Raw genomic sequence first — 27,886 nt, 5'->3', positions numbered from 1 at the left:
GACTTACCTCTCTCTCTCACTTCGGTATTATATTACTGGAAATAGTAGAGTTCAATATTTAACATTAAAACGATATTTTTTATTTAATTAATTATACTATTTGCTTTTATTAATTGCTATTTTCGAATTTTTCCTGCATCAGAATTGTTGTACCGCCATTGGTTTCCCTCTCTTCTGCTGCAGTGGGTGTTTTTAGAGGGAACTCTTCCATTTCCACAGGTGAACTTCCTTTTAAGAAACGCCGTACGAATGGTGAGAAAAGATGTGGATCAATTTTATCGGCTTCATCTCGTCGCCAAATATAGCTTAGCGGTATGGCCAATAGCCAGACAAGTAAAACTCCAACAACTTTGTACCAATAAAAGGATATTTCGTAAATCGAAAATTCACGATTACTACCAAAAGCTGTGGTGACCTTTGGCTCCTCTACTCCCTCGTTCGTAACGTTCGACCTAAAAGACAGAAACCACACACTTTTTTAATTATCAAAGGAATCAAGAATAAGAAAAAGGCGTGAGGGAGGTCAAGCTTCCATTTCAACTAGTTTGGGTTATAAACATTTTTTTTGTGTTTTGTTTTTTTTTTTAGATTTTTTTAATTCTAAAGTGGTTTTAAGTATTATGTCACGTAGTTAAGCTAAGATAATTGTTAATCTGTGAGATATCCATGTTTTATATAAATCTTTTTTTTTAGTGATCGCAACAAACTATTAACACTTCAGTAATCCACTCGAGAGGTAGGACCAGAAAAAGTAAGACCTTCGGGGTCATATGGGAAACTTTACTCCGTTAATAATAAGAAAGTTTTGAATTTTCTGAAGGAACTGCCATAAAGAACACCTAGCACATTAATCTATTATTTGATAATTAAAAGCCAACTTACATAGGTTTAGCCAAGACTTGTAAATTGTGTGCTAGACATCCTTCAATGTTTGAGGGTAGCGGTGTGTAACGAATGGCGCCTTCTCTAGCACGAATCTGACCATTAATAATAATCCAAAACATGCTTAAAATGCTGAAAATAATCGAAGCCACGGCCACCTTTTCCAGCACAGAGAACCACAATTAATAAATTTACAATAAAACTTGATAATTAATAACTATTCTACTCACCTTACCGTTAGTGCGGGGTACAAGCATGCCCAGCAAAAAAACACCGACTACGGAACCGGTATTGATACCAGTAATTGTTATTACCAGCTGTAGTATGGAATCGAAACGTTCTACCATCATACCACCAACGACACAATAGCAACCCATTGCGATAATAATGAGCTTCATTATGAAATTCGCACGTTCATCCGAGTGGTATTTCTTAATATGGGGCTTAATGTAATCGAAATACACCACACCGGCCAGGGAGTTCAACATGGCGGACATGGAGCTGAGTGCGGCGCTGAAGACGCAAGATATAAATAAACCAGGCATACCAATTAGATGTCCCATGATATCTTGCACAAAAAACGGCACCATTTTATCAGGCTTATTGACCAACTAAATATGAAACCAGAGTATGTACTACATAAATTCGTTTTATTAAAAGTTTAACCTTACCCCTGCTTTGATGGGATCACAGTCATGATAGTAAGAATACATCACAATGCCAATGAAACAATTTATGGTCATTACGGCTAAGAAGCCAATGCAAGTTAACCAGAGCGCACTGTTAATAAACAAACACGAAGTGTAAAGTTTTCGAACCAGCCGTTATTTGTTATATATTCTTTATATAAAGCTAAACTTACTTTTGAGCATGCTTCAGGGAAGGCAGTGAGACAATACGTTGCACGCAGCTCTGATTTAAACCCACATGACCGGTCCACATCATAACACCACATATGAGTGAATTCCAGACCGTGATACGCATGCGTGGATCGAGTGATAAGCTACGAGAAAGATAATATCAGCATCAATCATTTAGTATACGAGGTACGTACAAAAATTAACGGGAATTTTCGATTTTTGAAAATAAATATTAATTTGTCTACATTTATGTTGTCGTCTTCAAAATAGTCCCCATTGGAAATTATACGCTTATCCAGCGCTTCTTCCAATCGTCGAGACATTTGTCAAACTCCATTTTTGCGATAGCCTTTAGCTCTTTCAGCGATGCGCTTTTAATGTCATCTATGCTTGTAAAACGACGGCCCTTTAAGCTTCTCTTTATTTTTGGTAATTGGGAAAAGTCACACGGAGCCATGTCTGGCGAATATGGAGGCTGAACCATCGTTACAATATTGTTTTTGACCAAGAACAAATTCTTTGATACATTTCTTTTAACAAACGAAATTCGCCAAGCTCATAAAAACACAACTAACCTTAGCGGCTGCTATAGACAAAGTAAACAATGAATGCAACTACAAGTGGACCCGCGAAATTTTAATTTAAATTACTTTTATTAAAGCATGTTCCTATGTATGGTTAAAAACTAAAAGAAAGTGCCTAAAACCAAATTAATACGCACATGGATCACTTGAGAAAAGATCAAAGTAATAAAAAAACGAAATATGATCGTGTTTGTGCTTATAAAAAGAAGATAATGCCGTCACCTTTTCTCTGTCATCTTTTTATACTCTCGCAACCTGTTGCTACAGAGTATAAATGATCAGGATGAAGAGACGAGTTAAAATCCGGGTGACTGTCTGTCCGTCCGTATGTCTGTCCGTCCGTGCAAGCTGTAACTTGAGTAAAAATTGAGATATCTTTATGAAAATTGGTAGACGTTTCTTGGTACCGCGAGACGGTTGGTATTGCAGATGGGCGTAATCGGGCCACTGCCACGCCCACAAAACGCCATTGATCAAAAACAAATAAATTGCCATAACTAAGCTCAATAAGATATAAGACTGTTATTTGGTACACAGGATCACATTAGGGAGGGGCATCTGCAGTTAAAATTTTTTTTTAAGTGGGCGTGGTCCCGCCTCTAATAGGTTTAATGTGCATATCTCCTAAATCGCTAATGCTATAATAACAAAATGCACTGGAAGCAAATGTTTTTAGAACCTCTACCCTCTATACAGTGTGAAAATAGTTGAAATCGGATGGCAACTCTGCCCACTCCCCAAATAACGGTACTGTTAAAAACTACTAAAAGCGTGATAAATCAAGCACTAAACACGCCAGAGACATTAAATTTTTGTCTCTGGGATGGTATGAGATGACTTTATAGGAACCGCGTTCAAAATTAGACAGTGGGCGTGGCACAGCCCACTTTTAGGTGAAAATCCATATCTTGAGATCTGCTTAACCAATTTCAACAGAATTCGGTACATAGCGCTATTTTCATATTTCTATGTTATAGTGCGAAAATGGGCGAAATCGGACTACAACCACGCCTATTTCCCGTATAACACCATTTTCAATTCCATCTGATTCTTTTACTTTCTACTATGCATATCAAGCAACAATGATTATATCGGCGTAAAACTTTGCGTGAATAATACGTTTAAAGTATGCCACCTTGTGACCAAACATTGTCTAAATCGAACCAAAACTGTTCAAGCCCCTAATTACTAAATATGCGGACCCCAGTGCCTATAGTTGACCTTCTACCGAGAATATCAGCCAATCCACAAAGAACAAAGAGATATTTGCCGTGGTAATCCGAACAATTTATTACACATTTTTTATTTACTTACTTTAAATCCAAACGTCCACCTTCAGTAGCATATTCAAAAACTTTACTGACTCCTCCGGTCTTTATGGTGCCTAAAATGCCCACTAATATCACAGATGAAAGCACAATGCCGCCCTGCAGCACATCAGTCCACACAACAGCTTTAATGCCACCCTTAACAACAAATAGAAATGTCAAAGCAAATGTTTCATGGCAAATAAGAGACATTTTGAAAGAACTTATTTCTCTTAAACAATTGTATTTACTTACTAACATTGTGTAGAAAACACAAATCGAGCACACAACACCATTGACAACGTGTATATTCAAGCCAGTCACTATAATGGAAAATTCGTTATTTATATCAACATCTTAATTTATGCACGAAATAAAAGTTGAGTCCACTTCACTTGCTTCTCTTGGTACTTAGCTTTCTCTTAGAAATTACTTATACGCAGAGTATTCAAGTAAGCAAGAACTGTTTTGTTTTACAACATACCTTGCGCAAAAGCCAATGCGGGAATGAATATAATTACTGGTAATAACAGAAAGGCATTTAAAATAAATGTAAATGTAATCAGCTGTCGAGTGCGTTTGTTGAAACGCATTTCCAAATACTGAAAGAGTAGACGGATAATTAAGAAATTAACAAAAAAAAATTATTATTCGAAAAACGTAATGTTAAGATTAAAAGTATTGGTATTCTTTAGGTTAAGCCATAGGCAACGAACAAAATTTGAGATTGCTTGCGAAACGTTCAAAATGTACACTTTTAACACAACTTGACAGAAATTTGTCTATTCATCATATTAGTGCTGGGGATAGCCTGAACCGATAACACTAAATGACTAACATAAACAGTGTTTATATCGTTAACTGGAAAGCGGTAGCTTCGTATTCGGTACATGGAAACTATTTTAAAAAATCTTGACTGATTACTGATGATTTTAATGGTTTTCGTGGTTGAAACCACGACGGCGTTCTGGTAATTTTATGACCCAAGCTTGTATTAGATCTGTTAAGAAGTACGCGAAATATGAAAATTCAAGGGAAAATTGGCTATCTTACACCTAATATAAATTATTTAAACTTTAATTTTAGGCAAATTTAATAAGTTTGGTGTTATTGGTTCGCAACTTTGGTATGTGTAACAGTAATATATAGAAGTCGGGTGTGATCCATATCCGATTTTCTCTATTTGCTTACCATGATATCATGGTGACCACTTAATTACTGATTGAGTTATAGAATTTCATATCCAATAATATATTGTAGTTTTGTCACCGGGGCAATGAACCGCTTACGCTCATATGGAATTTACTATAAAACAAGTAGCCTAGGCTAATTGAGTTGTACTATGGTTTTAAAATTTACCAAATTATATGTACATATATTTATTTACCGCATTATTTATTACCTCATAACAATTGAAAATGTTGTTTTCATAGAAGACTGGTATAATAATGTAGCATAGTAGTGGAGCCACGAAAACCATGGATACTATGATGAAGAACTGATTTATACCAAAGGAATAGCTCTCGGCAGGAACTGCTGTTATGGATAGGGCTGATAACTGACTGTAAAAATAGAAATATTAATATTTAAAAAATATGCAAACAAGTAAAAATAAAAAAGAACACTTTATTGTAGTTAAGTAACAATTGCATTTAAAGTGTGTCAGTTTATTGAAGTAGGTCAAAAACGTCCAACTCAACGCATGAATTTATTGAAGAAGTGTATAGTGTTCGGAAATTGTCGATTCACCAGTATTGAATGTTGTGTTATTGACGATGTATTCATGTAATTTCGTATGCAATTTTTATCAGACTCTTTGAGAAAAGATTAATTTTGAGGAGTTTGGTTTTAACATGCTGCTCATGATGGGTTTTTGTTTATGGCGTCGGAAACATTATGAAGTTCTTCCAATAGAAGAGGTCAGATACAACCGAAAAAATTTAACATACAATGAGTCTTCATGATACTAATTCAATTTTGTGTGTCAAACCCACAGAGTACTTAGCTAAAATCAGCGATACAAATTTCCGGCATAATATTAATAGGCGAAATATGAATGATTCGTGATCTCTTGGTTCCCCAACTGTCGACGTGAAAAGTAACATTCTTTTAAAAAACCCAGAACAGTTCTTTTAAAAAACTGTTTTTAAATTTTAATATTCATGGTTTGTGTGGATGTTGACATTTTTCTCTCTTCAATATTTCTGAGATTCATTTATTTCAATAGCACATTTATAACTCACCTTGCGATCAAAGATATAGCAATTGGTATGACTTTCATTTGCTTGCCCCCCATGAGATACTCATCTGTGGTATTTTTCGACTTTGAAAAGAAACCAAAGTATATACCAACAGCGGCAGAAGAGGCCAACATCAAAATGAAGACAACATAATCCACGCCACCGAAAGTGAAATTTCGACCAGACGGCAGAGATGCAGCGGTTGTGGCTGCCATATTCTTCGTAATCTCGGCAGCAATAGTAGTGGTGGTAGACATTTTTAACTTCTCTTTATTTTACAAACGAAAATATTTCACTTCACACAATGGCAGAAAAGTCAAAGTAAAAAAAACAACCAAAAGTCCTTAAAATACACCTTAACTTTTACATTCCTGCTTGGTTTTTTATGTATTTATGTATCCATATATTTGGGAATTATTCAATAGAACACTTTACTAAAATTGACACTACCGAGAGCACTTTTAGCCGTTATGGCGCGATTCAAACATATGCATGTCATGTGGGTGGCTTTTCCTTAAATACTTGACACATTTGTAGCTTATCTTGTTGAAAAGAATTCTTATCACAATAAGACGTTTTAAATCTGTATACAAATAAAATAACGGGTGTGAGAATGACTTTTAAGCCAAAGCTTTAAACTAGTATATACCTGTAAATCAAATACATGCAAAACTGCTACTTCCCCTACAAGAACATTGACAGTCATCTGACCGCTCTTATGCCTTTTCCTGAGTCATTGCTGATCATAAATCCATCAAAGCTGAAAATTGTTATGATGAAAAGCTATCATATCTGCAATTTTTAAGTTATGACTGTAAATCTATTACAAGTGAAAAGTTCTTTTGCGCAGTATATTATACAATTTTTATTTCTTTAATTAATTCCAAACTCTTAATTACAATTAATTATAAAAAATATAATTAAAAAATAAATTATGAAAAGAAACTTTCACTTGATTTCATGCTAGCTCCTCTCAAAGCTCTGCTGCACGTGTTTCTCCAGTTAATGGAAATTACGGAATTTAAAAATGCCTAAATAAAAATGAAAATTAACTAAAAATATAATATTATTTGAAACTTAATAAAAACTTACGTATATTATATTTGAAAACTCCTTCGTTATTTATTTCTTTTTTTAACACAAAAAAATTTATTGCACAGGAGCACGCAACACTTTTGGTTTATCACACAGAATAATAGCTACATAGGTATTTCACAACTTCTCGAGAAACTAGTATAGAAATGTGTACTGTACTCTTTTCGACGTATACAAAATTTACTTTTGGAAAAATCGTAAACATTGACAGTCATTTTACTGTGAATCAATTACGAATGCCCATGTGTTAAATAGAGATGCAAAATCACACAATTGTTTGTTTGTTTACATAATTTTGTACTAGGCTCTTAAGAAAATGATAGAAACTTTGTTCTGTCACTGTTCTTGTAGGGTAATTTAGCACACACATACATACGTATATATGTATACATATATATGCCAACATAGTACGAAACGCTGTCATTTCACAACGCACTATTTTTTATTTTATGAATTAATTTTGAACTCGTGCAATGATTTCATCTTTATCCTATCTTACTTATATGTAAGAACATAGATATCACTATTGAATTTTCACACTCAAGCTTTCTCATCCCTTTATATGTTGTTTTACTTTTGGTGCGACGTAAAATATATATTTATTATGGTACGATGCTCAACGTCGTCAAATGAGTCCGCAGAAATCGCATTACTCGTAAATATTTCAAGTGCTCAATTTTGAGTATAAAACGAGTGAAAAACTATATTTGCATATGATAAAAAATTGTTGCATTTCAGTTACTAAAGTAGTAAAATTAAATAATTTTTCATGTTTTTAGCTTCAAAATCATTTAAATTTCATTTGGAGTATGTGGGAACAATTTTATGGTGTTTTGCAGAATTATGTATTATAAAATTACTTTTTTTAATTACAAAATACTGTATTCGAAATAAGTTAATTATATACCCACCCACACCAACACCCTGAACAGTGTATAACAGGTTTGCCACGATTTTTTGGACACCCTGAAAGAAACTTCGGAGACCCCATAAAGTATATACATATATATGATTAGCGAGCTGAGTCGATTGAGTCATGTCTGTTTGTCCATCTGTCTGTATATACACGCGTTTCAAGTCTAAAAATTTAAAGAGCACTTGAAAAACACAACAGGTAAAGCAAATAAAATTTATAATGCTTTATCTAGAATGATGGCAAATAGAGGCTGTGTGCGTTTCAGCTGACGATTTTTAACAGCTAAGGTAATGAGATCAGTTATTTTGTTTGCCGGTCCAATATGGATCAAGGCGCTAGGCGTGATAAGTGCTTTCCGAACCATATCAAACGACGCTGCTGAAGTGTTAGCCAGTATGGCGCCCATTGACATCAAGGTAAATGAATTTGCGCGTTTATACCGGCTATCCGAACCTTCTACAGCAGCAAAAATAGAGGAAAGTACCAAAAGCATTGCAATGTGGCGGCAACGGTGACAAACCTCATCTAAAGGGTGCTGGACCCACAGACTGATACCAGACATCGGTAGTTTCACGGTGGAAAATTTGACAGCACTTATGTGCGAGTCCTCTATTAAATGGAAAGCTGTCATCTATGCGTCAGCTCTGATTATGACAAGACTGAGATACTTACAACAGATTAGGGATCAGTCGGTTCGTACTTCTCTCCCATGAAGTAATACTTAGTCCAGTGGTTTCGTGGAAGAGATATGAAATGGGAGTGGGTTAGGTTTAGCGGATTAAGGTTCCGCATTGCGGCTTTTGATGCTTCCCCCTACTATAAAAAAAAATAATAATAATAAAAAATACGTGAACTGAGACACAAGAGTTTTTGAGTTATCGATCTAAAATTTTGCACACGTTCTGTAAGAATCTGCTCATTTATCAGAATCGCCGATATTGGACTACTATAACATATACATATGTGCAATACAAACTTATTGATGAAAACCTATTTGTTGTATGCAAAACATTTTATTTGACAAATATCTCGAAATTTTGCATATATTATTATCCAACACAGCGCTACAATCTCCGATTATTCATATTGTTTAGATCAGAAAACTATAGCATATACATATGTAGCTGCCATACAAACTGATCGATCAAATCAAGTTCTTGTATGGAGTCTTTTATATTTGGGAAGGGTATTATACCTTCGGTGCAACCGAAGCTAACGTTTTCCTTGCTTTTGTGTGAGTTAAACTGGAAAAAACATTGGTCCATAACGTTTTGAACAAAAGGAAGATAGTCTTTATTTTCAATTGCATTAAAAGCTCGTTTATGACAATCAACCAAACAATTTGGGAGTCTGTAGGTAGCACCCACGTTTATAGTCCACTGTAGTGGCTTGTTGTATATAAATAAAATATAATTTTTGCAAGTAATTCTATTTTATCATTTCCAATTCAACTTTATGTTCCTTTCATGTTTTTTTGTGTATCTGGTTTTATATCGTTCTTAGGAGTTAATTGTCACACAAGATAACGCCGAAATTGTTTGAAAAATGTGATACCGAAGGTCTTATTTGTTTATTTTTCAACGCCATTTTAAGGAGAGAGCCCCTTATTTTATGCAAATAGTATTATCTAAAAGGTAAATTTCACAATTTTTTTGCGCAATTTTTTAATTAATGAAACATATAGATAAACACATAAGTATGTTAAAGATTAACACACCTCTTAGCGCTTCACTATATCCTATAAATATTTATACAGACGTTATTTCAGTAGATTCTAAAGTAGGAAAGCTAATTATATTGTTTACAGTTATGTGTGATATTCATCTTATCATATTCAACATGTGTGTAGTATCAAACTTCATTTGGAGGATATTTCTATTAAATGTTGCCATACATTAAACGCGTGTTGGTTTAGAATTATAATATACATATTTTTTCGTGATAATAACTTAAAAGGGATATTACTTGATTCCTAATTAAAGTTTCAATCATAATATTAAGTTGCCAAAAAAAAATATATAAATTTTTTCAATATAATTTATATGAAGAGCACACAAGCTAGATTTATGAACTTGGTTACTGAAGTCCGATTTTTAAGTTTGGAAGTTATCACTAACTAGACAGAAACATTCTACTTTACCTCTACTCGTATAAATTCCTTGTCAGAAAGTAGTAGAATAGCCCCTATATTTTAATGTAAGTACACTGATTTATATTATATAACATGGCCGAAGGCAGTATGAAACTCAATTATTATTTGTAATGGGAATGCAATATTCAAAATTGCTTACATTTCAGTTATTTAAGCTATATTACACTACTAAAAAAAGTTTGTGTATTTTAGTTACACTGCTAATCAGGCAATAAGACATCTTTATTGTGCTCTAGAAAACCACTTTCTGCATCTCAGGTAGTTCTTCCGTATGCGTTAATTTATATTTGTAAAATGGATGCACCACAGGCGATAAAAGCTTTAAATCTAATTTGAAATCCTTCTCAGCGGGCAAAATATAACTGAGTGGTAAGGCGACAAGAAAAACAATTAGATTGCCCACAGTAACGTACCAATTGAAAGAAATATCAAAAATGTTAAAACTATCGCTTGCTGATGAAGTTGGTAGATTGACGGTTGTTGATGTAGTATTAAACAAAAATGTTTCACTAGTATTTGCTGCAGGACAATTTTCCACCGAGGAAGGTAAAGCAATATATTTTAGACGTCCTTGTGCACCCACAACAATTACAATCATCGATGTCATGCTTGCCAGCACCGACCAGAAGGCGGCCTTGTTTTGGAATATATGTATATATATATATATATGTTTTATTAAGTTTAGAGAAAAATCAGAATATTTCCAACTCACTTTGGCGTGTGCACGCGGTATCAACATGCCCAACAGATAAACTCCAAACACCGATCCCAATGTTATGCCACTAATTGAATATATCACTTGTAATATCGAAGAGAATTTCTCCACTATGACACCGGCAATAATACTGTATATACCACAGACACAAATAAATCCACGCATAATGAAGTTAGCTTTCTTCTCAGTGTGCGTTATACGAGGTTTGATGTAATCCAAATATACGACACCAGCTAAAGCGTTCAAGCTAGCGGACATGGTACTCAATGCCGCACTGAAGACGCTAGAGATAAAAACGCCCGGCATACCCTTAAGATGACCGGCTATATCCTGTACAAAAAACGGCATCATTTTATCCTGTTTCTGCACGTAACCACTGGTGAGCGGATCGCAATCGTAGTATAGTGCATACATCGCTAATGTAGTAAAATAAATGTATGGAAATGTTTAAACATAAAAATACACAGTATCAAAAACTTCCACTCACTTATGCCAACAAAACAATTCAGGCCTACTATTACTAAGACACCAAGTCCAAAAAGAATCAACGAACGTCTCACATGATCAATCGATGGTAGCGCAACGACTCGCTGTACACAGCTCTGGTTTAAACCCACATAGGCCGTCCACAAAAAGAAGCCACTAATGGTGGTGTTCCAAAAGGTTATTCGAGTTTTGGCATCAAAAGTGAAGCTGAAGTGTTGGTAAATAGTATATAAGATTTAAATTAGTTAACAAAGTAACCTTAATATTTATCGAGTTTAGTTTCTAGTAAAATCGGTCTCATTTGTTTGTCATTGCATAAACATTTCTTGGGAAGTAATTAATTGGCATAAAATTAACCGGGTGCACAGAAACGGTTGTGTTCACTAAACTAAACTACTTGTTTAAACTAAGCACATATGAGGGGTATAATCTTTACTAGCCTTTGCTTCTTTTTATATACGGATGCTCAATTTGTTTAGTTTAATGTCAAGAATTTTATAAAAATGAAATGACGTATAAAGCAGTTAGGCGTAGAGATGGTACAGTAAGATTTTACCTTTTACAAACTGCTATGAAGATTTCATTTCAAAATTTATTTAAAACTGTCCAGTGGTTTACAGGTTTACAGAATTATGATGCTAAATGTAATGCTGAATAATAAAAATCTTAGCGAAGGCAGGGTTGTCTAATTAAAAAATTACAGACAGTTGAGGAGCCAAGTTAGTTTTTACAATAGATATACTGGTATGTACATATCTCAATTTGTTAAAAGCAAAAGATAGATGTACTAAACTACTAATCAGCCATTTGTTGAAAGAGAGTATAAAAAACACAGAGCTGATGTAAAATCGCTCATATTTCTTTAAACTATATCAAATTTAATCTTACTCAACATTCAAACGACCGCCCATAGCTGCTCTATTGATTACTTCGCTAAATCCTCCAACTTTCTGTGCTCCCAAAAAACAGAAGAGCGCCACGGATCCAATCATTATTGCACCCTGAACCACATCAGTCCATACAACAGCTTTGATTCCACCCTTTTTTTTATGAAAAAATAACGGATTATTAAACAAATAAGAAATGAACAAAATATACATATATAATAATTAGAAAAAAACGATAAGCTTAAATTCACTGACAGACATATTTACATAACAAATATGTAGTAAATAAAAGTACGGAAAACAAACACACTGCACGCGAATAAGTATAATTGCCTCAACTAACTAGACAAAAATTTTAAATATACAGATAGTAAATATTGTCTTTAGGCTATCATTTAAGTTTATGATAAAGAGGATGAGTAAAATATTAGAATTAGATCTATAATCTAGAAGAGTAAAACCAAGCAGGTTACAGTTAATTTCGAGATTTTTGTTATTATAGCCCTATTCTTTAAGTAATTTTGAGGAATACAGCTCCGTTTCGGATGAGTAGATCCCACTGTCGTAGGAATGTTAAGTACGAACGGAATTATTTATTTTTATTTATTTTTTATTATTCTATGATATTTAACTTACCAACATTGTGTAAATAACGCAGATTGAGCAAATAAAGGTATTTATCCAATGTATATTAATTCCGGTTACTATATATACATGAAAATATTATAAAAGCATTATCACTTTATTAATAAGAAGAATGTTCATAAACTTATTAATTTGTATTTAGATATTATGATTTATATAAATATATTGTATATTTCTAAACAAACCTTGTGCGAATGCGAGGGACGGTATAAATATGAAAACCGGCATCATTAAAAAGAGAGTAAGCATGAAAGCGAACGTCATTAGATTGCGGGTGTTGCGATTGAAACGTAATTCCAAATACTAGAAAAACACAAGAGAGTTTTATGGAATATGATACGATTTTAAAAGTGTCTTTAGATAGTCTAAAAATATTAAAATATACACTTCACAAATAAAAATGTTTTCCAAACAAGAATTTGTTTGATAGCTCAGTTTGAATGGAATCTATGTGCTATAGTGGTCCGATCTAAATCTATCTAGTAAATAAGATTTAGAAAGCTTTATTGCAGACATAAATATTTTAAATAAGGTAAGTAATTAAATTGTTGTATTTTGTTTTCGCACAAAAATTTACTCGTTAATATTTGATTTAAGGAATCAAAAAAATGTACACACATCATTAGCGGGCTGTATTTCTAAAAAAGTATTTAGCTTTCTAAAAATTTTTATTTTTTTAATATGTGAAATACTCAAATATTCTCTTACTTTTACATGTAAACAAACCTCATAACAGTTGGATAGGTTATTGTTATAAAATACAGGAATTATGATCCAACAGAGCATCGGTATTGTTAAAAACAAAGAGACCAAATTGAAAAACCAGTTAAAGCCAAACGAGTACATTTCAGCAGGAATTGCCGTCATCGAAGCCGCCGATAATTGACTAGTAATAAATTAAATTTTGTAGAAAAAAAATAAAGATTTATATTTGTTGGTCAAAATATGTTTTGTAAAATTAGTTTTGTCTCGATCTCGATTTCTCACCGACCTTGCTACAAGTGAAAACGCAATCGGAATTGTTTTCATTCTTTTACCGCCAAGCAAATATTCCTCGGTATTATCCGCCCCATGTCCGAAAAAGCCGAAATAAACACCAATAAGTAGTGAAATACTTAACATCAACACGAAAACGGCATAATCGACAGTACCGAAACTAAAATCGTTAAACTGATGGACGACAGCACCGAATGTACTATTTTCGATTGACATCTCGACAGGTCTAATGCGTTTATTTTACTGGCGGAATTCAAAATTTTGTGAGTGTCTAATAAACCGACTTTACCTGCCCGGCTGAGGAGCTTTCAGTTAATGTATAATTTTACTTTCATAATTTAGTTATAAAACCTCTAACTATATATACATATATGTATGTACGCATGTAGTGTATAGAATAATAAAATAAAATCTTATCAATTATCATAAAATTTTCATCCAGTCATTGTAAAGTTAAATTTAAATAACATGATCTGTTATCTCCTTTGGAAGACCTAAAGGTAATTATATCAGCTGCATATAAATCCAACGAAACTTCAATCTTTTAGTGTAACTAGACTACGTTATAGGCAACTGGAAGAGAATTTTCAGGAATTGTAAATGCTAATTGTGTCGTATGTTATAAGGAAATGTCTTATTATAGAAAATAACAGCTATAAGCATCATACGAAATATGAATATTTGTGCAAACAGTACAACCGACAGATCACTTCACCGTGTTTGACGCTGTTTAAGTGGAATACAGGGGAGTTTTTCGAGCGTTTTGTGACTAACAACGAAACATGGATCCACTGGTACACACCAGAAACAAAGATACAGTCGCAACAATGCACTGGTTTTCGCAGTCCTTTAGGTTGGAAATTTGTTCGAAACTGTTCTTGAAATTCACATGTTGTGAGCTACTAATAATACACTGACTATTTGGAGGAGGGCAATGGTTCGAGTCAGGTACTTTTCGCAGTGGTACTTTTTCAATCAGAAAACTATTTAGTATCTTTTATAAAGAAAATGGTGATTTACTACCAGGGCTGCAAATAATGCATTTAAAAAATAATTGAATTAACATTTGAATTACATTTTTTCTTATTTTGTAATCCAAAAAAGGGATTAAAAACTAAAACAAAATTTTAATCCCGCATACCGGATTAAAAATAAAATTTTATCCTAAAAGTAAAAAAGAAAAATTTCAATCTTAAGCATATATTTAAGAATTAAAAAAGAATGTGCCTTAGAATTAACATATCTTCGAGTTTATTCAAATCAAAAAGTAATATTTTCAATTTTTAATCCCAAACATTTTGGATTAAAAAATTAACATCTAATCATCGACATTAAAAATTAAATTTAATTTTTTTATTTTAAAAACTCGCAATCCCGCCTACCTAGTATAAACTTACACCTGTGTACAAAAGATTTAAAACAACTTAATTTAGCATCCAATGTACATACATACAAACAATGTACTCTGTCACTACTTGCAGCATAATTTTTTCACGCAATATTTCGCACAGCCGCAAATTGTCAGAGATGCATTCAACTTCGATTTCAGTTTCGGTCTCGTTACATTTATGGTATCTGCAGCTGCAAGCCGCCAAGGATGATTACAACAAGAATATGCGATTACATTTACATTTATGCTACATATAAACGGCATTTGTGCAAGTGGCATCTGTACAAGCGTTCAGTTACAATAAAACCAAAACAATAAAAATTAATGATTACTTAAAAAGTCAGCAATTGTAAAATGTAAGCAGCGCAAAAACCTGAAACATTAAAATAACAAAATTCGGCAATAAAATCAAAATCCTTTCACTTTTGGTAACCGCAAAATGACAACGATGATGATATGGTAGCCGTAGCATCAACACCATCAGAAGCAACAACAAGCCATGCAGCAGAAGATTCGGACCTCGCACCAAAAAAGGTGAAAATGCTTGCAACAGCTACCTATATGTATGTATATTCATTGCTATATTTGTATGAACATTTGGCAGCATTGATCGCGTCATCAGCGCGACAATCCGTTACTGTGTTTTTAATAGGCCGCTGCACTGCAGCCATTACAAACTACATAGTTTGCTACGAAAATATATTAAGTGGCTGACAACTGTGCGCAACGCGCAATGACAAAAATGCCTATTGGAATATGTGGTTTGTACAAGTACGACACCAAAATAGTTTGCATATAAAAACTCATAAATATGACAAAGCAGATCATTTTATGTGGGAAATTCAAAGTAATCGCTTATAAAAATTTTTGACTGGGTTGTAAAGAGTCTTTGATATCAAAGGAATTGTATTGAAAGGTTTAACATTTTCTCAAAAAATTATGATTTATCTAACTTCTGGACTCTACTGATCTATGAAACTGCCTGACTCCCTGATTCCCAACCGGAAAGATATGTCACACTTTTTTCGTCGAAATATTAAATTATCACTCATACGCCATGGAAATCACATCATATCAATTTTCTAAAACCCAGCAAGTCACGACTACCCGAAACTCCAGTGCATTGTAAGAATTAACATGGAAAAAAAACATACACACATTGCAACTCGTTAGTTCCATGCGTAAATAAGGGATGAGCGATCGCGATCACGTACAAAAGAGTTTCGAGTAGTTTTGCTAATTCGACCTTGAAAACTTATAAAAACTTTAGCAAACATGTCTGGTAGCTATTGGTCTTAGGCTAGTCCAGATTTGTCATTGTGATTCATGATTAAGGTAAAATTTGATAAATTTTTGTTTCTAACCATTCTTTTTTCTAGCTTCAATATTACCTTTCATATAATGTGTATATCATTATATTTCTAACATTCTATTTATATCAAGTCTGGGGTTAAATGGTTAAGGTCCGTATTGAGAAAAAGAAGAAGAATTAATTGCATATACTTCACAATTAAAAAAGTCGATTTTATTTAGGTGCACATACACTTATTTTCAATATATACGTAAATACAAAATTTTTTTTTCGAAATCACGCAATTTTATACACAGTGAACAGATATCGATAAATAACTTGGCATACAAGTACGTGATAAATTAGTAGAGCTAAAATAAGGTCGTTGGCTGAGTTTAGCATACAAGATTTTGTATTCACATTTAGTCTGCAGAAAAGAATTAAATTCATTTTTATAGTATACAAATGTTGCAATAAGTTAATTTGACTTCTATTGAATTTTGGATAGTTTTAAAAGTTGCATCAATTTTCATTCTCTCATTCTATTGCGTATTTTTGAGCAAGAGCTTTGTGTTCTGCGAATATCTAAAAGTCATTACTGATCAGATTGTTAATCATACACGAGTATAAAAATTACGCGTAATTAAAAAAAAAATTGACAGCTTTCATACGTATGTCATAACACTTCGCGGTTCATAATAATATTTATTTTATTATTTAAAATAATGTGGTAAATACAAAACATGAAAATGGTTTACAAAATTTAAAGAAGTTAGTGAGTAAAAAATATTTGCTCCAAGTCAAAAGTAGCAAGATATTCCACGAATAGTTTTTGCTGGCAATCTCTGATAGAACTGTCAAACCATCAGCTATACTGTGTAGACAAGACAATAACAAAGCAAAAACAAAAAAGAATATTGTACAAATTAGTTATTGTATATAAAGTATGTTAATTATTGAAAAAGAAGATTCAAATAAAAAATGATTATGAATGGTCAACCATACATAGGAAATACGTTAACTTCGGTTATACCGAATCTATAAAACTTTTTACAAATACAAAAGATTCATACAAGGACTTTATTTTGATCAATTAGTTTATATGACAGCTATATGCTACAGTTTTCCGAAATGAACAATTTGTTCGGAGATTGTACTGCCATATATGGAAGCTATATACTAGAGTAGTCCGAAAATGGTTCCGATAATTGAGCAGCTTCTTGGGACGAAAAGTACGTGTACAAAATTTCAGATAGATCTCTCATAAGCATGGCTAAATTTACACAGCTCGTCATTCTGACGTTCCTTCTGGGTGTAATATACTTTTTGTCAAACTTAATGTACCATGTTCAGGGCAGAAAAATCAGTTATAATTTCATGGCAATATTTGAAGAAAACATCATAAATACATATTTAAAGGAATTTGTATCAATAATTATAAAATTAAAATCTTTTACTCATATTTGTATAAAACTATCGAAACATAAATATTCGGTCACTTTTACTATTTTAAACTTTTATTTACCATTAAAAATATGGTTATATGTGATGTATTGAAGTAGGAAAAATGAATGGCCTACATGACAGACATAAATGTAAATAAAAGTATGTATGCACATTGTGGCTGATAACAACAAGTTGCGATGTTATACACATACTCACATAGTATGTACAAGTATGTTTAAATATATGTTTGCTCACTAAGCCAACTGGGTAGCTGGGTTAATTGTTGCCGCAACATTCCACATGGAGGCAAGAGTATGGAGGTATGTATATACATAACTGTCGTTTGCACATGGGTACGCTGCCCAGCCAAGCCAAACTTAATGCCCCACTATTAAACAATACATTACGTAGGAAAAAAACTACAATAGCAGCACCAGCTGAGAAACCATTATAACAGTAATAAACCAAATTGTGCCACAGACATCAATTTCTTTCAGTTTTGTTTTACCACACGGCGAAAATTATATATATGTACAATGTTATGCAAACTAATCAGTGTGGCATCATCAACCGCAAATAGGGAGTAAAAAGTCGGCACTTGCATTTTTTTGTGGTATTTTCATGCATGGTCTCATACATATTTATATGCATGTTACTGAATGACTATGCAATAGACTTGTTTTTTTAAGTTAAGAAAATATCTTCGTAGTCTATTCAAACCAGGAAAGTTGAGAAAATTCGATATTCTTTATTATATTGTACAAATTTTGCCTTGCAAAAGTTGCATTTTTTGTAATTTCATTTAGGGGTGGAAATATTTAAAGAGCGATGAATGAATCTTGTGTATGCGAAATGCATTAGGGATGCACTTATTTGGTTTTTGGTAGTTAGTTTTATCTGTCTACTGTCAAGAGAAAAAATGCGCTCAATGACAGTGCGGAAGAGTAACATCAAAAAATACAGATACATTTAACAATACAAATTGTAACATCTAACAGCTACAACATAAAAGTCAAATTTTAAATTTTATAACCGAAAAATGTATCAAACTTGTTTAAAAATCAATAAAAATGGGGCACAAACTAAGAAAAATAAGTGTCTGACAGCAATTTTAAACGTATTATAGTTGACCAACTATTGTGAAAAGTTGTATTTTTCACATATGTTAAATCAGCAATATTCACTTTTCTATTTCTAAAATTTATTTTGCCAAAGAAATGATAGTTTGACAATTTTGATTTGACAGTCGCATAAATTCCCTAAGATGCTAGGAAAGGCTTTCTGATAAAATGTGGTGAAATTTATTGACAAAAGTCGAACAGCTGTTTCAAAAGTTATGTATTTAAAGAATTTTTAACAAAAATTGCAAATAATAATAAACGTCGTCAAACCCTGTCCTCAATATGCCATCGTATTGATATATTTGTTTAGATACTTTACATTATATGTAAATTATGAAGTATAGTTTGTTGTGTATATTCGTAATACAATTTATATTTTTCGAGTGACATAAACTTTTTTTTAAATTTTCACTTCAAAAAAGTCTGAAAATGGAAAACAAAAATCAGCTATTGCGTTAATGGAAATCTATGTTTATCTTCAACAACCGGTGTGATATTTAAGAACTACCTACATATCTTCTGTAATGAGTCTAGCTTTTATGATTAGGGATTAGGTGTAAATAAAACAAAATGCAAATTTAACGGTGACAAAATTTACTATTTTTTTTATTGTTTTCATATTTTTTTTGTTGTTTCCTTGTTTGTTTCATATACAAATAAAAACACTTACAAGCTAGTGATGCGTTATAACATTTTTTGTTTTTTTTTTTTGCTGTTACTGTTGTTGTTTACACAAACAAACAAAAAATTCAAAACTATTTACAAGAAAAATAAAAATAATAAACTCAACAAAACACATCCACCAAAAGAGTTGGAAAATGGAATATGTGTTCTTTTTGGTGGATATGTTGAAACAGCGGGGGTTATAAAGGATAGCTTATTGAAAATACCTTGGAAATAGAGGGGGATTGGATGTTGAAAGAGCGAGATCGCATGAAGAATGAAAACGAAATATCACTGACGGCCCACATCACCATACACCACTTGCAACTGTACCACCGCCGACGTTGACAACGGCACAACGGCAACCGTTGCAGTGAATTGGTGCTGGTTGATTGGTTGTTGATTTTCGGTGTTGCAGTGGAATTATAAGTTCCCTACACATTGTTGTTGTATATTTTTAGCACAGGTCGCTGCAGAGCAAAGTACGGCGCGTACAATGTCGGTTTAATTTTGTTGTTTGCGTTGTTCATTGTGCTTGACGGTGATGGGTGGATGTGGCTGGCAGTGCGAAATCGAAATAAGAAAATTGTGTAGATATTATCATACTCTACATGTCTCTATACAACACATGTTTCAGACATTCAGCGACAGCAACGAAAAGGGGAACAATGTTGCAGATTTCGATGATTTGGTTGTTGCTATTGCTAATGTCGCTTCCTCCGTGATCGTCGAATAATCCATTGAGTGGCGTTATTGTTGTTGCTGGCATTGTTGTAGTTAATAATTATTTTTTAACCACTTTCACTTTCAATTTATGCTTCATCGCAATCAATGCCTTAAATCGCCCTCATCGTTTTCATCATATATCATTATCATCATCTTCATTTTCATTTTCATTTTCAGTTTCAACTTCAATTTCATTTATTTGGCAGCATGTTGTTTGATTGATTGTCTCATTGATTGGTGTATTGGCTGAGGATCGTGGTCTACATTTAATTTATATTTTTATGCTTGGCTTTTTTTATTCCTCTTCTTCTACTCATCTACTTGGTCACAGGCACAAGATTTGTTTATATATCTAGTATTTAAATGTATTTAAGTCGACACACGCATAAACCTTAGAAAGGCGCGCCATAACTTCCACTTGGTCTCGATGGAGCACCATATGAGCCAGAGGGTGCGCTTGGGTAACCGCCGAAGCCACCACCGCCGGCTTGCGTGCTCTGTTGAGCGAATTGCGCCACTTGGATAGCCTGACGCACACCTTCCAAATCAATGCCGACAACACGGCCGCCGCCACCGAAACCGGGCGCACCATAAGACGATGAAGGTGGACCATATGAACCGGATGGTGGGCCATACGAGCCAGATGGGTAACCACCACCACCACCACCACCACCGCCGCCGCCGCCACCGCCGCCGGATTTGCTCTCCTCATTGAGCAGAATTTGACGTACTTGTTCCAACAGCTGAGGATCGACATTTTGGCCTTCAGAGGTCTGGAAACCGCCACTTACGGCTTGGTAGCCACCGCCGCCGCCGCCGCCTCCTAATGAGCCGCCACCAAAGCCACCGAACGAACCACCGCCACCGCCACCGCCGCCTCTAGGATAATTATATCCTGATGGTGGTTCCGCAACGACCAGTGCTGCTAAAGCAAACACCAAGAACTGCAAGAAACAAATTAGAAAAGGGAAAAAGCGCGATTAATCCATTTGAAAACTTGACGCAACTACTTTATCCATAAATATTGGTGAATTATCCTTTTCATCAAATGATCATAGTTCGATATATTGTGTTTTATTCATCACTTCGATACTTACCACGGAGAAGGAGTTCATAGTTGTGAGTTTTGTGTGGGGGAGAGAAGTAAAACTTAAATTAAAAAATAAATTTAGTTGTTTGCTTGTAGGGAACCAACGACTGAATGCTTTGACTTTGCCCAGTGAGGCCTCTTTATACTTACTCAACGAAGCGCGCCAATGCTTATGACACTAGAGTGGACTTTGTTGCAGTTGTTGTAGTCGCAATGCGACCATTGCTTGCTGAGCGTATGCGTCGGAGGCAAGCAACGAGCGAAGCAACCAAGACAGTCAGAAAAAACAATCAAGAGACGAAATCAGCGTTCAACCAAAGCAACAGCCAAGCGTATGACCCCACAGACAAACAAACAAACATTCGTCAACACCAAAAACGATGCTCGACCTGCAAGCGTTTTTCGGTCTCTTCGGTTGTTACTTTTACACCAATTCAGCAACAACTCGATCATCATGTTAGTAAATATAGTTTGGAGAATCATCACGTTGCTCTAGCTAAGCGTGCATTTGTTGCTTCCAATTGAGGCCTACCAAAAATGTTTAGCCTGTGGGCAGTACTGTCAACAATCTTGCTCATTTGAAATTTGAAGTTTTTTCGATTTATTTCATTTGGTCTTTAATGTGTTTATGATCTCATATGCATTTTACAGTAAAATTGTGATATTTATGATTTACTTTACATTACTTTATTTATTTTTCCCTTATATGTATCTGCAAATAGCCACTCATTTTTCTTTCTTAGGTGAAAATGTACTTTTTCGCTATCACCTGCACCTTGCTCCAATATTTTTGTATTTTGTTGATTTTTTTTGAGTTGTTTACATATCCTATGCGGTAGTAACAGTATGAGTGGAAAATCGTATATTGGCAAACCTGAAATATTTTAAACTCACCTCGAAGGTTTACCGATCTATAAAATCCACAGTAATCAATTGAAAAATACATAGTTATAAGATGAAAGAGGAAATATTTGTGAAATCGAACGAGTTTTGCGTTTTGGGAAAGTGTCTGCGCTGTCTAGGACTTAACAGGAAAATTAAAAGTAATTAATTGCACACAAGGGTACGTGTCCTCTGGGAAATTTCAATTCGTTTCATATTAAAATTAACAATCAAAAAGGATTATCCGGCCATTAATTATTCTGTTCTTAAAAATAAATAAAATGCTTGTGGTGCCATAACAGCAATATGTAAGGCACCATCATTATTTAAATCGGTGTATACAACCAGTGCCACTGTCTCGTCGAGACATCGTTTTGCAATACCAAACCACTTTCAGTGAGAAGTACAAGACATTAGGTTTCATCATATATACATTTTTACTCAAAGCAGACCGCTATGGAAAATAAATAGTTTAAAATTTTTAAAATTATTTCTTATTATATAAATATATACATACGTGTATGATATATTTGTATTCTCAAAAAACCAATTTGAGATTTTTTCAATAAATAATAACCATACTGCCCAGCAGCTCAGTAATTGCTACCACATTCTCAATTGGGTTACCAGATGTCGACAAACAGAAGCAACCTAAAGGAAGACTATGAATAAGGCGATGCTGTCAAAAAAATGAGATGACAATTGTTATGGTGAACATGTAGTGGAGCGTAATGTGATTGTACTACTTTTTCAACCAATTATCAACTTTAGCTCTTAACAACTCGAAATGGCAAATAAATATTACATAAGAATACAGGAAATAAGCGATGATACGTCGAAACGTTGCAATCCACCGCAACGCTGGCGAGACGCAATCGTTAATGCTTGACGACATGGAAAAAGTGCCGAGTCGAGACATCAAGAAATCACCTGCAGCAACGGTAATGCTATTTGTTGCAGTAACTGCAACTAATAATAGTTGCAACAGCAGCCGGCATGGATGAGTCGGCAACACCAGTGTGCGAACACATGCAGTTTGTGTGTGACCAAAACAACAAATTTTGATGATTTTACTGTTTCCTATGCGGCTTCTTCAACGCATTTGCTACAACAATAACAGTTCAGTGCCTCTTGCTAGTCATGTCTACTGCTTGGTAATTGTCGCACACCGCGCTCCTTGCCGTAGCCACGTCAATTGTGGCGTACGCTGTGTAAAAGTTGTTAGGCCACTCGAAAACAATGAACAGCTGAGAGTCAAGTAGTGGTGATGCTGCTGCTCCAAGTTGTATTCCCGGTTTGTACACGAAGATGACAACATCGCTGGCAGCACGCAGTAACCACGTACATAGCTGTAGCAAATTTTGGCTATGTACTTCCAAAAGAAAGAAAAAGTTTTTTAACTAGGGATACATAGCTTCCATAACAGTTCATTTACAAGAGTCGAGAAAGTTTTAATGTTACGAAATGCATAATTTGATAGCTAATAAAGAAAATATTGCAAGGGCGCTAAGGCCAAGAGTAATAATGTGGTATGTATTAAATCTTAAATTAATAATTCTCATTTCAACTTTACTTAACAGCATATTATGCAGAACAAAAATACTTTCTCTTTGATTTGGTTTCTTTTTTCATGCAATTAAGCAGAATTATTTTTTCAGTACTTTAAATTTTAATAAATCTTGTTATAGACGCATCCATAAGCAACAGAAGCATTGATCTAGTTTCATAACTTGTCAATAATAGCGAAACCTCAACAACTAACTTAAAAGTATTAAATCGTATTATCTCGACGTCCAATTCTCCACCGATTAGTATGGACTTATTATTAAATTTAGCAAACGATTATCAGCATCCTGTAGTTTTGGTCAAATAGTATTTTGTTTTTTAGAAAATTGTATAGCTTATCAATCATTTAACTTATCGGGTTAATTTGGTATCGAAATAATAAACAACGGAACAAATATACACCAAGCTCTTGTTGAATATTAGATGAAACCAAAACAGACCTAGAAGTTTGAAATTCCGCCTATGTACCCCTAAGACGATACACCCAAAGAACATAAAAAAGAGTTTGCTATGGAAGAAGACACCAAATATTCGACAAATTGATTTCGGGTGACCATAAAATGATGCTTGATTGGGATAGCTGGAACTCTACAGATATCGGAGGAAGATTTTAAACGTATCATTCATGAAAATTTAAGCATGTGAAATCTCTATGCAAAAAGAATGTCACGTGCGCTTACAATCAAAGAAAAAGGGGGCACAATTACACCAATTAGCATCAGGCTTCTATTGAGATTTTCTGCATTCTGACCTCAAAATGGTCTTTGAAAAGAAATTGCCGAGACTAGAATATATACATTTTAATAATATTATATGAACCTAAGAGATTAACGTTTTATAAATAGAAATTTTTCGCAAGCTCATTTTCACTATTATTTTCCATTATTAATAAAACACTTCTTCTTTGTACACTATTTAAAATTTTAATTCTTACGGAAATACCAAAATACCAACTGCTGTGATGCTATTAAATTTGCACACAATGCAACATAATCATACGTTTCACACTTAACTTGGGGATATTATGTCAAAATGGTATGCTAACCACATTTCTCAAACCAACCAAGTAAATAAGCTAACCAGCAGGCTAAATCTTTTTGTAAAACAAACTTAACGAACCAAGAAAAAGTGCCGCCAGTGACAGCAGCCCAGAGGTCATTAAATCAAAGTCTGCTCACTTTCTGCTGGTGCTACAAACTGCTCACGGCCGAAAAAAACAGTTACCGTCTTTAGTCGCATCTGCACGTGTAATAATAACCATAAAGTGTAGACAATAAAATATACGAAAAAACAATTGTTTTTTTAAAGAAATAAAAAATATCAAAAAGTGGTACTGGTGGCAGCATGCCAGGCAACAGTTCACCGGCTCACAGCTGAATATTTGTACCCATTGTATGGCTCAAAACAATGCGAACAAGAATACAGACATACCATGGCACTCACACTTTCTCAAAACGACCATCAAGTACTTTTACAACAACAAAGCAAATGAAACGATTATTTACGTACAAAAAGTTTTTAAAGTTTTATATTTCAACCACTTTCGGTATTCCTTGCACCAATCCGAAATTTTATTTTTTACTCGCTAGTGGCAAGCTTTTTTGGCGCTGCTTTATGCACAATGCCATCTTAAACGCTCCAATGGCATTCTTCAACTTGAGCTTCAAATCTTAAGTTACCAATTAGTCTGAGCCCTTCTCCACTTAGCCCAGCCCGGCCTATCAGCCCGTGCAAAACCATGTTGCTAAGAAGCACTTAAAGGGCGACCTCAACGAAGTGATTCGAACTGGCAATTTTTTTTCAAAATTGTAATGAAGTAATTGGTCATTACATACTGTTTTTGGACTCTTTTTGATGTGTTGGAAAAGGTTTCAATCCCTCTATCTTTATACACTTGCTTGACGACGAATAACGATTAAAGAAGAGAAATGAGTCCTTGAAAATGGAAAAACTAAAATAATAAGGCATTTAATATTTTCTCTGGTATATTGTTTAAGTTAAATGATCACTTTACGCACTCCACAGTTGAAAAAAAAAAACCATTACAATCTTCGGTGTGAAGTCGCATTACCGAACAGCGAACTGAAAAAACTGGTAAAAAATAAATTCGAAGGTAAAGAATTATTTAGATAGTCAGTGGACCGAAAAGTAATCAAATCTTTGGCGTATGATAGCTCGATATGGGGCTAAGTCGGTTTGCTTTCTCTTTCTGAAATTTGTATAACCTCATTATCTCGTAAGCGGCTTAAAAGTTTGTATAAAAGGTTATTCCGTGAACGAGTCACTGTCTGATTGAAATTTAAACGCTGCATCCTCATTAGGTAACTAACCACAACTATAATAATTGAATGGCGGGCTGATCTAAATAGTCAGTGCATCATTACTTCATGGAGTGTTCTGGTTTTGCGATCTTAGGGTTAGATTAGGGTTGTACACTTGTTAATGCTCATCCTTTGTGAACCCCAAAACTCATAGATATTAGGATCACCAGACCCTTTAGAAATAGACTAAGCTCACGGGAGGTCTACAGATCCAGCTCTAGAGGACAAGAGAATAGCGGAGTACCGAGCTAGCTCAGTTTTCAGCGATTGCGCTGTCACCCGGCACCCAATCAACTCGGATAACAAAGTAATTTGATGCTATTGATAAAATGGTCAATTTGGTCAATGATTTTAAGCTTTCACATTTAATTGCTCAGCATCTTATCTTATTTTTGGTAACTTTCTTGTTTTTATTCTACAATTAAATGGCTCTACATTTTCAAGTCAAGTCATGATTGTTCATTTTGCATATTACTGTTTTAGGTTCACACTTTTACATACGGACTTGAATATATTCCAAATATACCATTAATCAGTATTTTTACTGTGCTTCGGTCGCATTCCAAAATGAAAGTCAATACTTGACACTTGGTTTCAATGACAACATGTTAGTGTTATTCCTTTTGAGTGCACTGTCATGGTTTTCGTGTACTCGTCTGCTGAGATCTGCATGAGCGAAGGTGAGAGGTTCATCTTAGCTACGTACAAGTCAATATGCATTTAAACATGCAAGTATGCAATTTCAGTTAAATTGAAAGCTGTTTTGTTTTTTGTGATTAAAGCCGTAATACTCCAGTTGATGGTATTGAATAACGAATACTAATTTCAAGTAAATTGAAATTAATGCAATGGTAAAATTAATGGGTGGTATTCGTAAAAGGCAGGTTTGAAGCGTTGTCAGTGCTCCACGAAAATAATTTGTACTTTTAGAATCTTTCCGAGATAATTGTAGTTAAGAGAGCAAAAATCCTTTAGCTGACGCCTATAGCTCTATATTTCCCATTGCATAGCATATAACTATAAGTAAAGCTGATTATATAACAATAGTGCAATAGAAATTCGGAATTCCCATGAAAATGCTATTGTTATCTTAACAGACTCATTTACACGTACACAGCTTAATGACACTACACTTTACACCCATTAAGGGTTCAAATCAAAAAAAAATATGACCAAACCATAAATATGTAGTGAAGTGATTTGGGTCTTTTAAAAATGTTTATTTTTCAACATTTTCATTACGTTGACCGTGTTGACCCAGATAATGTGTGCTATTATTTAAACGCAATATAACATATGGCAATGCTGATTCTGTAGGTTAGTGCATACATACATATTAATATTATATATACTTATAGGTGGAAGTTTAACTGCCTCAATTGTAGAATGAGTAGTCCGCCGAGTACTTATGCTCTCGTATTGGCACTACGCCACTAAGACTTACGCATAGACGCATATTTATACAAGTATATATGGGGTAAATGGCAACACCGTTGACCAATGCATAGAGTTGGGGGCAGCAATAGCGCCACTGACCCACTGTGCTACAACAAGTACGTGCTAATGATCACTCGCAGATTAGGCCAAAAGAAGAAGCAAAAACAAAACAAGTTAAAACAAAAAAA

General features: G+C 34.1%; 3 protein-coding genes and 2 long non-coding RNA genes across 6 annotated transcripts; 2 read left to right on the top strand and 3 right to left on the bottom strand.

Moving 5' to 3' along the window:
* Positions 1 to 57: 57 nt before the first annotated feature.
* On the bottom strand, positions 58 to 6,373 carry LOC106619087 (sodium-coupled monocarboxylate transporter 2). Its single transcript, XM_014237068.3, has 10 exons — positions 5,877 to 6,373; positions 5,036 to 5,195; positions 4,118 to 4,235; positions 3,889 to 3,956; positions 3,641 to 3,792; positions 1,745 to 1,885; positions 1,554 to 1,662; positions 1,113 to 1,493; positions 883 to 1,040; positions 58 to 452 (listed from the first exon to the last, which is right to left on the bottom strand). The coding sequence occupies exons 1-10, from the start codon at positions 6,128 to 6,130 to the stop codon at positions 110 to 112; spliced, it is 1,884 nt and encodes a 627-aa protein (XP_014092543.3). The 5' UTR covers positions 6,131 to 6,373; the 3' UTR covers positions 58 to 109.
* Positions 6,374 to 10,093: 3,720 nt separating this feature from the next.
* On the bottom strand, positions 10,094 to 14,089 carry LOC138857449 (sodium-coupled monocarboxylate transporter 2-like). The gene is made up of 8 exons (XM_070110053.1): positions 13,761 to 14,089; positions 13,496 to 13,655; positions 12,955 to 13,072; positions 12,761 to 12,828; positions 12,126 to 12,277; positions 11,239 to 11,444; positions 10,749 to 11,167; positions 10,094 to 10,670 (listed from the first exon to the last, which is right to left on the bottom strand). Exons 1-8 carry the CDS (start codon positions 13,979 to 13,981, stop codon positions 10,269 to 10,271), a joined length of 1,746 nt encoding a protein of 581 aa, XP_069966154.1. The 5' UTR covers positions 13,982 to 14,089; the 3' UTR covers positions 10,094 to 10,268.
* LOC138857483 (uncharacterized) lies at positions 13,069 to 13,872 on the top strand. The gene is made up of 2 exons (XR_011396595.1): positions 13,069 to 13,301; positions 13,367 to 13,872. It is a non-coding gene; the product is annotated as an uncharacterized lncRNA (long non-coding RNA).
* Positions 14,090 to 14,324: 235 nt separating the features above from the next.
* Positions 14,325 to 25,156, top strand: LOC138857478 (uncharacterized). Of its 2 annotated transcripts, XR_011396587.1 has the most exons (4): positions 14,325 to 14,713; positions 15,247 to 15,689; positions 15,760 to 21,521; positions 21,575 to 25,156. It is a non-coding gene; the product is annotated as an uncharacterized lncRNA (long non-coding RNA). The 2 variants fall into 2 exon arrangements; XR_011396586.1 differs by having other exon boundaries at positions 15,247 to 21,521.
* On the bottom strand, positions 19,591 to 21,619 carry LOC106619092 (uncharacterized). The gene is made up of 2 exons (XM_014237073.3): positions 21,500 to 21,619; positions 19,591 to 21,346 (listed from the first exon to the last, which is right to left on the bottom strand). The coding sequence occupies exons 1-2, from the start codon at positions 21,515 to 21,517 to the stop codon at positions 20,795 to 20,797; spliced, it is 570 nt and encodes a 189-aa protein (XP_014092548.2). The 5' UTR covers positions 21,518 to 21,619; the 3' UTR covers positions 19,591 to 20,794.
* Positions 25,157 to 27,886: the final 2,730 nt, after the last annotated feature.

This window comes from Bactrocera oleae, chromosome 2 (assembly GCF_042242935.1).
Source record: "Bactrocera oleae isolate idBacOlea1 chromosome 2, idBacOlea1, whole genome shotgun sequence".
Lineage (NCBI taxonomy): Eukaryota > Metazoa > Arthropoda > Insecta > Diptera > Tephritidae > Bactrocera > Bactrocera oleae.
The sequence above is the reverse complement of the archived record's forward strand: the minus strand, read 5'-3'. Positions and strand labels throughout refer to the sequence as shown.

What these genes read in the sequence shown, in the direction of transcription:
- LOC106619087 (XM_014237068.3), bottom strand. Translation starts at nt 6,130, where the DNA reads ATGTCTACCACCACTACTATTGCTGCCGAGATTACGAAGAATATGGCA. An exon ending in GTGTTTTCTACACAATGTTA is followed by an intron (nt 3,793 to 3,888) that starts GTAAGTAAATAC and finishes TTTGTTGTTAAG; the next exon opens with GGTGGCATTAAAGCTGTTGT. An exon ending in TCCCTGAAGCATGCTCAAAA is followed by an intron (nt 1,663 to 1,744) that starts GTAAGTTTAGCT and finishes GTTTATTAACAG; the next exon opens with TGCGCTCTGGTTAACTTGCA.
- LOC138857449 (XM_070110053.1), bottom strand. Translation starts at nt 13,981, where the DNA reads ATGTCAATCGAAAATAGTACATTCGGTGCTGTCGTCCATCAGTTTAAC. An exon ending in GCGTTTTCACTTGTAGCAAG is followed by an intron (nt 13,656 to 13,760) that starts GTCGGTGAGAAA and finishes ATTTATTACTAG; the next exon opens with TCAATTATCGGCGGCTTCGA. An exon ending in TACCGCGTGCACACGCCAAA is followed by an intron (nt 10,671 to 10,748) that starts GTGAGTTGGAAA and finishes TTCCAAAACAAG; the next exon opens with GCCGCCTTCTGGTCGGTGCT.